Source organism: Giraffa tippelskirchi, chromosome 3, assembly GCF_054371585.1.
Source record: "Giraffa tippelskirchi isolate mGirTip1 chromosome 3, T2T-mGirTip1v1.2.pri, whole genome shotgun sequence".
In the NCBI taxonomy this organism is placed as follows: Eukaryota; Metazoa; Chordata; class Mammalia; order Artiodactyla; family Giraffidae; genus Giraffa; species Giraffa tippelskirchi.
The window spans coordinates 7,684,650-7,693,905 of NC_137277.1; the positions used below are offsets into that span (position 1 = coordinate 7,684,650).

The window sequence follows — 9,256 nt, forward strand, 5'->3', positions numbered from 1 at the left end:
GTGCCCGTCTTAGATGTGGCATGCGGGATCTGAGTTCCGTGACCCTGGCCACCCACAGTGGCATTGTGGAGTCTTAACCACTGGACCACTGGGGAAGTCGCAGTTCTGCTGTTCTGTGTTTCCTTTTTATTTCACCTTGTTGAATATCTGAATAGAGAAAAGAAAAAGAGAAGAAGAGTTTGATTCATTCAGATTCTACCAACTAGCCTCAGGTCTCACACACACATCTCCTCCCATTCTCATCAGAGCCCTCTAGAAGGTGTTATTAGCTCATATTGTAATATTGAGGAAACGGAGACAGGGCGCCAGGAACCGAGCCTGACACACAGGAGATGCTCCGTAAACTTTTACTGGACTGACCTGAAGTGGGAAACGCTCAGTGGGGGAGAGAAGGGAACGAAATCCTTCCACCTTTCCCTGGGCTGTTCCCTGGGGTTCCTGTGAGGCGCGATGATCCTGGGAATCAAAGGCGGGAAGAGGCGTGGCGTACGCGGCAATGGCATCCCACTCGCAGGTCGGGAAAACTGTAGCCCCCAGCCCAATCCGCCCCGACTCCTCGTCACCCCCACCTCCACGTTTAGGGGTCACCTGGAACTCTCTGGAGGACTCCCCCTAGCCTGCCCCGGGAGGTCCGACGCGCCCGCCAGGCTGCAGGGAAGCAGAGAGACGCGCCGGGTAGCGGGCGGGTGCACCCGCAGGTCCCGGCGGTCCGTCCCTCCGGCGTCTGCCCGGGAGGTTGGTTCTCTGCTCCGCTCGGCACAGCCTGGAGCCGGAGGCTGGAGCGCGCCGACGACGCCAGAGGGCCAGGGAGCAGGAACGCACTCGGCCGTCGACCCCGGGGTGGGCTGCCTGTGCCTTAGCCAGGGCGCGCCGTGGCCCCTGGGCAGCCCTTCCCCTGGCGCGGTCGGCTGCCGGCGGGATCATCCCCCCCTTCGGCGGCTCGCTCCTCCCCCTGATCCCAGCGCACCCCCTTCTCCTGCCACAGCCGCGGCGAGGCTCACTCCGTCCGCAGCTCCGCCGAGTCGCGCCGGGCGCTGCGGCGGCTGGAGCCCCCGGAGCGGCGCGATCGCCAGGACCCAGACTGCTGCCGAAGCGCAGGCAGCCCTGGGGGTGGCGGCAGCATGAATGGCTCGGACGGCCTGGACACCGAGGACACGAGCGAGGCGGGAGGCGGGGGCAGCTGGCAGCCCGAAGGGGTCATCGTGCCCACGCTCTTTGCGCTCATCTTCCTCGTAGGCACCGTAGGCAACGCACTGGTGCTGGCCGTGCTGCTTCGCGGTGCCCAGGCGGTCAGCACGACCAACCTGTTCATCCTCAATGTGGGCGTGGCCGACCTGTGTTTCATCGTGTGCTGCGTGCCCTTCCAGGCCACCATCTACACCCTGGACGACTGGGTGTTCGGATCGCTGCTTTGCAAGGCGGTGCACTTCCTCATCTTCCTCACCATGCATGCCAGCAGCTTCACGCTGGCCGCTGTCTCCCTGGACCGGTGAGCTGGCATCCCAGGGGGTGGGGCACGCAGGCTGGGGCTGAGGAAGGGGGCTGGACTTGAGGGTCAAGGAGGGATGTGCAGAGAGTAGAGAGAGAAGGCTAGGAAGGAAGGAGAAGCAGAAGGGAGTGAAAGACAAGCAGGTGTGTGGGCCTTGGTGTCCCTCTGTTAGGTGCCTCCTCAGGGACTCCAGGCTCCTCAGGGACTCAGGACCTCAGCTCTTCAGCCCTTCGGTGTCTGACAAAGCATAGCCTTTCCGGGTACGAAGCCTTTTCCCATGCTGAGTTTCTTTTGAGGGTCAAGGCCCCTGAGAGGCTGGGACAGGAGGGATTGCTGTGCCCAGTTTACAGACCAAACCAGGTTTATAAGTGATTCGCTCCGAGTAGCCCATCCTGTAATCCCGTGCCTGAAGCCAGCAGTTTGTCTCCTCTCTTCAAGCTCGGGCACCTCCCCCTCGCTGGCCTCCAAACCACAGTTTGCTCGGCACAGTCTACTCTGGCTCTGACCACAGAATCTGGGTCTTTTGTGAGGGCCCATGCCAAACGCCAAGCAAGTCCGCCCGAGGGGCCCTAGGTTGGTCCCACCCTACCCCACTCCACCTCTGTGCCCTACCAACAGGCCTAGAGTCAAGGGCAGGAGAGGAGTGGGCCCAAGGGTCGCCCTGAATGCTGAAGCTTGGAAGGACACCAGGATGATTCCTGGGGCAGGAATCCTGGTCTGACTCTATCTCCCTGGCCCCCTCTGTCCTCATGTTTCTTCCCTGGACAGGCAGCGAGGTGAAGCCACATTCCCCACGCACCCCCCCCCCCCCGGTTCCACTGAACTCCAAGTGTGTCAATTCTGATAGGCTAGTGGGACCCAGAGAGCATCGGGTTCTGTAAGAAGTCCCCTTGTCTGAGGTATCTCCAGGCTGTCTCTTAGAGCCTCAGAGCGCCTGGGTCCTACCTCTGGGACAACATCACTGGTGAGTCATCACAGCCTGCCAGAGCCCCGAAGCCGGTCTGGTCTCGGGGCTGCCCGCCCGGGTGGAGTCTGACAGTGGTCGTAGTCTCAGAAAGAACAAATGAGTAGCCTTTGCTACTGCCCACGTGTGGGCGCGGCTGAGGGTGTCCCGGATGGGATGCTCTGTGTCGCCCTCTGGGCTTGTGCGGCGTTACGCTGCGCTAGAGAACTTTCGGGACTGTGAGTGTGGGACTCGAGGTGGAGGGGTCCGGCCTGGCTCCCGCGGATCCTGCCGGCTCACCCGACGTCTCGCTTTCTGGCCTGACCCGCAGGTATCTGGCCATCCGCTATCCGCTGCACTCCCGCGAGCTGCGCACGCCTCGCAACGCGATGGCGGCCATCGGTCTCATCTGGGGGCTCTCGCTGCTCTTCTCCGGGCCGTACCTGAGTTACTACCGCCAGTCCCGGTTAGCCAACCTGACCGTGTGCCACCCGGCGTGGAGCGCGCCTCGCCGCCGAGCCATGGACCTCTGCACCTTTGTCTTCAGCTATCTGCTGCCGGTCCTGGTGCTCGGCCTGACCTACGCGCGCACCCTGAGCTACCTCTGGCGCGCCGTCGACCCGGTAGCCGCCGGCTCGGGCGCCCGGCGCGCCAAGCGTAAGGTGACACGGATGATCATCATCGTGGCCGCGCTTTTCTGCCTCTGCTGGATGCCTCACCACGCGCTGATCCTCTGCGTGTGGTTCGGCCGCTTCCCTCTTACGCGCGCCACCTACGCGCTGCGTATCCTCTCGCACCTGGTCTCCTATGCCAACTCCTGTGTCAACCCCATCGTCTACGCTCTCGTCTCCAAGCACTTCCGCAAGGGTTTCCGAGAGATCTGTGCGGGCCTGCTGCACCGCGCCCCGCGCAGAGCCTCCGGCCGTGTGTGCATCGCGCCCCGGGATCCCCACGGCGGCAGCGTGCTGGAGCGCGATTCCACTGACCTGACGCACGTGAGCGAGACCGCCGGGCCCTCTGCCCCTGTGCCGGCGCCTCTCCGCGGCCAGTCGTCCAGCCCCGTCCCCGACCTGTCCTGGAGGGACCCAAAGGCCCCCAAAGGCATCTTGACAGTTAATTTGACCTGAGGGCACTTAGGGGGTACGCTTGGGTGTTGAAAGATTGGAGTCAGAGGTTGGGGGATCGTGGAGGAAATTTCATTTGTTAATAAAATGCGCAAACCATTCCACGTGCTGTGACGCGCTGTCTCTGCATGTCTCAGGGTCCCCAGGCTCCGTGGTGAGAAACTCTGGGACTTCCCAAGGGAGCTCTGGATGGATGAATACAAGAGAGGGGCCTGCACCGAAGGCAGCAGAGTTAAAATCCGCGTAGAAATCCCTCACCGATGCTGGGGAGCGCGGGGAGACCTAAGACGACCTAAGGCTCTTTGCACGTGGCCACCTAGACGCACCAAGTGTATATAGATGAGGAAACAGCAGCCGCCAGTGAGCGGCACAAAAGCAAGCTGACTGCTAGAGCGCGCTGGACAAGTCAGCCAATGACAGACTTGGCAGACCTGGACATTATGTGTGTTCCCATTAGCGTTTGTGTGCAGGGGTGTGGCAGGTCCTCGCCTGTTGCCAGCTCTCTGAGGCCCTATGGAGTCACGCCAACCAGATCAGTGCCTAACCACCTTCAGCGCTTGAGCTTCCTTCCCTCCCTGCAGCTGTCTGGGACCTGGTCTCCAAGGTGGGTTTATCCTTAGGTTAGGAAAGTCACCCCCACGCCCATCGGTCCTGCTCCAGGGTGCACAGTGGTGTTTCTAAGGCACTGCTGGCCTGGGGCAGCCTGAGAATCCTGCAGAGAACAGAAATACCCCAGGGGCTTTGGTCAGAAGCTAGCCTCTACCTGTCCCCAGGTTTGGCCCACTTCTGGAGTCCTTGAGCCAAAGCGTTTTACGTGAAATTGGTTGTTTGAGGAGAGGCAGGGAAACCCTCAAGGGTGTGCCACCTTCACATGGTTGGGCACAGAGCACTGTGGTAAGGGTTTGGGTATTTAGACAGGCAGGTGCCTGCTGTGGAAACCCAGGCTGCACCTGCCCAGATTGGAAGGACCTGTCAGGGAAAGGTGTGTGTGTGTGTTTAGGCAGGGGTCCCATGCTTGCCTCATCTGCTTGGTGAGTCTTGAATGTGAAAAAACTGGTTCCAGGTGGTGGAAATGGAGAGGGGACCTGGAAGCCTGGGCAGATGCAAGGCGGGGGTGGGGTGGGGTGGGGGGCTGGGTCCTGGGCTTTGTCTTTCGGTGTTTGCGGAACCTGGGGTGCAGGTGTGCCAAGCCTGAGGCTCCAGGGTCATTGCACAGAACAGCTGCCTCCAACTGACTGCCCAGTCCCCCAGAGAAGTGACTGAAACAGGTTGTAGCCTAGGCGCTGCTGCTCCATCCAGCCCCTCCGTGTAGCCTCTCACGATGGCCCTGCGGCTCCTGCTCCATGTCACCTTCCTCGGGCTCGGAACGACTCAGCCTTTGGCTCAGCAGCAGGGCTTTAGCGTGCCAGCGTTTGGTAGGTAGAGAGCATAAGGTCTTGAGCTTTGGGATTTGGGTCCCAAGGCACAGGGTGACCTCGACCTCCATCCTTCAGACTGGCCATCCTTCTCCAACCTCAACTTAACCCAGGAGGGTCTGGCTCCCATCCAGATCCCAGGCAACGGAAGCAAGCCCCTGGTGGTGGACGTGCGGGTGTTCGTGTCCAATGTGTTTAACGTGGTAAGTGTCCTGAGGACCCGGGGGGCCCAAGTACTGAGCTGGGGATGGAACAGGACTCAGCCTAGTGAATGCCAGGGTCTCCTGCCTTCTTGCCACATAGTGCGCACCCCCGAGGTGACACACTATTACCCTCCCCCAGGACATCCTTCGGTACACGGTGTCCTCCACGTTGCTGCTTCGGCTGGTGAGCATCCATGGTGGGTGGGGGCTGAGGAAGGGAGAGACTGGTACGACTCCAGCACAGAAGTACTGGCCTTTGTCAACCTGCTAGGCCCAGGGGCATATATACACGGGGAGTGGGAGCCTTAGTAGCATCCTTGTGTCCCTAGTCCTGGCTGGACACACGCCTGGCCTTGAACTCAACTGGGCATCAGCAGAACACAGTCATGCTGCCCTGGAACGTGCTCTGGATGCCGAGACTCACTGTTCGGGAGGCGTAAGTGAGGCGGGGGTTGTTTTCCCAGGCATGGGCCAGGCACAGCCTTCTCTATTCCTCATTTGGAGCTGGGAGGTCCTCTTACTGAATATCGCCCTCCTGGTGGCCCCGCCAGACCACTGGCATGACTCCTGTGCCCTATGGTGCCCTAGAACCCCGATGGCAGCTGGGAACATGCTGGGGTTCCCCCTCCTCCCCCTTCTGAGGGGGTGCCTGTCCCTCTGCAGCCTCTGGGTGAACTGGCAGGACAAGAGCCCACAGGCCCGAGTGGACAGGGACGGCCAAATCGAGTTCCACCTGGCCCTCACCACGGAGACCAACTGCGACTTTGAGCTCTTCCACTTCCCCAGGGACCAGAGCGACTGCCACCTCACCTTCTTCGCTTTCAGCAACACTGGTACTGACAGGACAGGAGCTGGGGGATGAGGGGAGAGGGGAGGGGAAGCCTCTGGCCCCCAGCAAACACCTGACCTGGGGGACCAGGCCTGTGTTCACACCAGTCCAACCCCCGGCTTAGGGGAGCTGCGCATGCTTCTTTCACTGTGTACTTCCCAAACAGCGGCCGCATCTCCCGGTCCTCGCCTGCTGTAGGCTGTGGGCCCCTCCAGTCTTCTTCCCCCACCCCCAAAGCAACGGCTCCCAACAGCCTGGGCCAAACTGCACACTTGTGTCCAGCCCAGAGGCGCAGGCTGCTGCAGCCTCACTCCTGGAAACACCCTGAAGGTTTAGCCACTCACTGAATATCCCACAAACCCAGCAGGTGATGTTCAACTCGGCAGAGTAGTCCCATCTTCCTTTCCATCCCTCCCCTCTGGGAAATACCACAGCTGCTGCCCCATGAATCCTAGTATTTCAGGTGTGAGATGATATACCGGTGAGTGAGTCTGTGACCATGTCCCCTGCCCCTCTGTGAAGTGGTGCAAAATGCGTTTATTTTTACAATGAAAATTCATTTTGTGAATCTGAGATGGCCCTTCCTCTAGGTGGAGAAAACTTGGGGTATTGCAAAATCAGTTTGGAAAGCCCTTGGACAGACCAGCTTCCAAGTCTGCCCCCAGCAACCATCAGAGGGCTCCATCATCCCCAGGATCCAGTCCGTCCCTGCCCCTACTCCCCAGAGACATGCAGGGACAGGCTATTTCTTTCCGAGTTCACCGTATTCACCCCTCCCCCTTCAGTGACGGAGCTGGAGTTCCAGGTCCACGCGGTGAATGAGATTGTGAGTGTCAAGAGGGAGTTCATGGTCCAGGATCTGAAAACCCAGATCTTATCCCAGCAGCTGGTACCCTGCTTCCAGGTGACGGTGAGTTGGGAGGTGGCTACCGAGGACTGAGGGGGGTGTTGGGGATGCACAGTCAGAGGCCATGATCTCACTCTTCTATGCCCAACCCCTGGAACACCCTGTCTTCCTACCAGTTGCGCCTGCAGAACACAGCGCTAAAGGCCATCTTAACGCTCCTTGTCCCGGGGGAGGCACTGCTGTTGGCTGACCTGTGCGGGGGGCTGCTGCCCCTCCAGACTGAGCGAATCGCCTACAAGGTGACCCTGCTTCTGAGCTATCTCGTCTTCCACTCCTCCCTGATGCAGGCGCTGCCCAGCTCCTCTTCCTGCAACCCCCTGCTAGGTAAGGACCCCGCCCTCGCCCAGCCTGAGGCCAGACCACTCTGTGCTGGGCCTGCCTCACTCCGCCTCTGCCTGCTGTCACCGGAGCCAGGGTGCCTCTGCTCAGGTCCTGGGGCCCGCCAGGCCAGGCCTGGCTCCTGACCTTTCTTCTCCGCCCCCTCTCCAGTTTACTACTTCACCATCCTGCTGCTGCTGCTCTTTGTTAGCACCACCGAGACTGTGCTGCTGACTGGGCTCCTGGTCCGGGGCAACCTCAGGGCCGAGCACAGCTCCAGTCCGGCGCTGAACAGGGAGCGGCACGACCACAGGAAGCCAGGGCCTAACCCTGAAGGTGGGCAGCGGCTGGGGCCCCTTCCTGGGGGGGTGGCTGAGGGAGCAGGCCTAGGGGCAGAGCTGGCAGACTGGGGCTGCAGGTCACTGGGATCTTTGGAGGTTCCTGCACCCATCTCTGCCGGCTCCGCTGACTGGACTCCACCATGGCTGCACTTAGAAGCAGCAGGTCTGGAGCAGGGAGCAGATCAGCCTCCCTAAGGCCCAGTGACTGCAGACTCCCTGGGCTTCCCAGGTGGCACTAGGGGTATAGAGCCCGCCTGCCAATGCAGGAGACATAAGAGACATGGGTTCCATCCCTGGGTCAGGAAGATCCCCTGGAGGAGGGTATGGCAACCCACTCCAGTATTCTTGCCTGGAGAATCCCATGGACAGAGGAGCCTGGTGGGTTACAGTCCACGGGGTCACAGAGTCGGACACAACTGAAGTGACTTAGCACAGGATAACCCTGTGCCTTGCACAGCCTCTCTCAGAGGGTATTTCTTCCCAACTCACGATGATCTAGAAGGGGCCAGACCCGAATGTTCATTAGTTGTGAATCTGATGAAGGGGGACACAGACTAGCACTCTCTGGGGTTCACCCTTGTGTGTGCACAGAGCGTGTAGTATGTCTTCTTTTACTCTTCCTGTCCACACAGAAGCCCCCGGAGCAGGGAAGGGGTCCAGAAGGAGCTGGGCTGAGGCTGCTGACCACATCTTCTTCCAGGTGTATGTGGTAGGGGTGGCGTGTAGCCAGTTCATCTTCCTTGTGCTCTGGATGTGGGCGACATGCAAGTCGGACCCAGCCCCTGGAGCGGCCGCACCCCACGGCGGGCAGCCCAGGCTGTAACCAGCAGGTTCCGGGGCTGCAGACCTGGGGAGCGAGGGCTGTGACGGAGCCTCCGGAGGGGAAGGGAGGTGGACTCTCTTCCCTCAGCCTAAAGGACTCCAGGCCACCCTGAGCTCTCCTTTCTGTTAGCACATAAGCAAGGAGTGTGGAATAAACACATCACCCCAGGGCAAGGGCGCCTCTGGGGTCTGTCTTTGTTGCGCTCAGCTGTTCACTCTTGTTGGAGGAGGTGGGCCCCATCTCACGTCCCCGAGCCCTGCTCTGCTCCAGACCGTCTCACCACTGTCCGCTGGTCACCCCGTCCCCATACACTGCCTAACTGCTCCTCCTGCAACCGCTGCCGCTTGGCCCCGGGTCAGGAGCACTGGAGCCCCAGAGACAGGCCCAGGATGGTCAGCACCCTTTCTGTGAACTCCGGCCCAGTGCTCAGAGGGCAGGGAGAGCACTTCTACTCCAGCCACCAGGACTCACCTTGGGGGCAGAACCCCTCAGGTGGCAGGACTGTGGGGATGGGGCAGGCATTCTCTGCACTGAGTCTGAGAGCAGATCAACCCCCTTGCTTTTCTCCAGGGCCTGGGGCTGCAGTGTGGCCTGTTTCTCTGAGCCCGACCCTCAGAGGGACTGGGGCATTCTCCACCCCAGTCCCGAGCTGCCTGGGGGCAGGGCTACTCAGCCCTCCTCCTCCTGCGAGGCAGCGGTGGACACAGACCTCGGTCTCCCTTCTCTGTCCTTCTCATCTTGAAGCCATCCCGTGGCTGCTGCAGGCTGTGGTCAGGGTCATGAACCCCTAGGTGTGGAGGAACCCCAAAGTTCTGGGAGAGCACTGCTTGGGTAGGGAATGGGGGCTGTGAGAGGAAGGGCAGA

At 60.7% G+C, this 9,256-nt stretch overlaps 2 protein-coding genes across 2 annotated transcripts; both read left to right on the forward strand.

Moving 5' to 3' along the window:
• The first annotated feature begins 986 nt into the window (after window positions 1-986).
• Window positions 987-3,655, forward strand: GALR2 (galanin receptor 2). The gene is made up of 2 exons (XM_081575420.1): window positions 987-1,489; window positions 2,764-3,655. Exons 1-2 carry the CDS (start codon window positions 1,122-1,124, stop codon window positions 3,557-3,559), a joined length of 1,164 nt encoding a protein of 387 aa, XP_081431546.1. The 5' UTR covers window positions 987-1,121; the 3' UTR covers window positions 3,560-3,655.
• A 1,117-nt stretch (window positions 3,656-4,772) lies between these two features.
• On the forward strand, window positions 4,773-8,590 carry ZACN (zinc activated ion channel). Its single transcript, XM_081575452.1, has 9 exons — window positions 4,773-4,971; window positions 5,050-5,174; window positions 5,314-5,358; window positions 5,504-5,610; window positions 5,838-6,007; window positions 6,789-6,913; window positions 7,027-7,234; window positions 7,400-7,564; window positions 8,202-8,590. The coding sequence occupies exons 1-9, from the start codon at window positions 4,878-4,880 to the stop codon at window positions 8,390-8,392; spliced, it is 1,230 nt and encodes a 409-aa protein (XP_081431578.1). The 5' UTR covers window positions 4,773-4,877; the 3' UTR covers window positions 8,393-8,590.
• Window positions 8,591-9,256: the final 666 nt, after the last annotated feature.

Excerpts from the sequence above, each read along its gene's own strand:
- GALR2 (XM_081575420.1), top strand. The coding sequence starts at position 1,122 with ATGAATGGCTCGGACGGCCTGGACACCGAGGACACGAGCGAGGCGGGA. Across the intron at positions 1,490-2,763 it reads GCCGCTGTCTCCCTGGACCG|GTATCTGGCCATCCGCTATC; the intron begins GTGAGCTGGCAT and ends CCTGACCCGCAG.
- ZACN (XM_081575452.1), top strand. The coding sequence starts at position 4,878 with ATGGCCCTGCGGCTCCTGCTCCATGTCACCTTCCTCGGGCTCGGAACG. Across the intron at positions 4,972-5,049 it reads CTTTAGCGTGCCAGCGTTTG|ACTGGCCATCCTTCTCCAAC; the intron begins GTAGGTAGAGAG and ends TCCATCCTTCAG. Across the intron at positions 5,359-5,503 it reads CCACGTTGCTGCTTCGGCTG|TCCTGGCTGGACACACGCCT; the intron begins GTGAGCATCCAT and ends TTGTGTCCCTAG.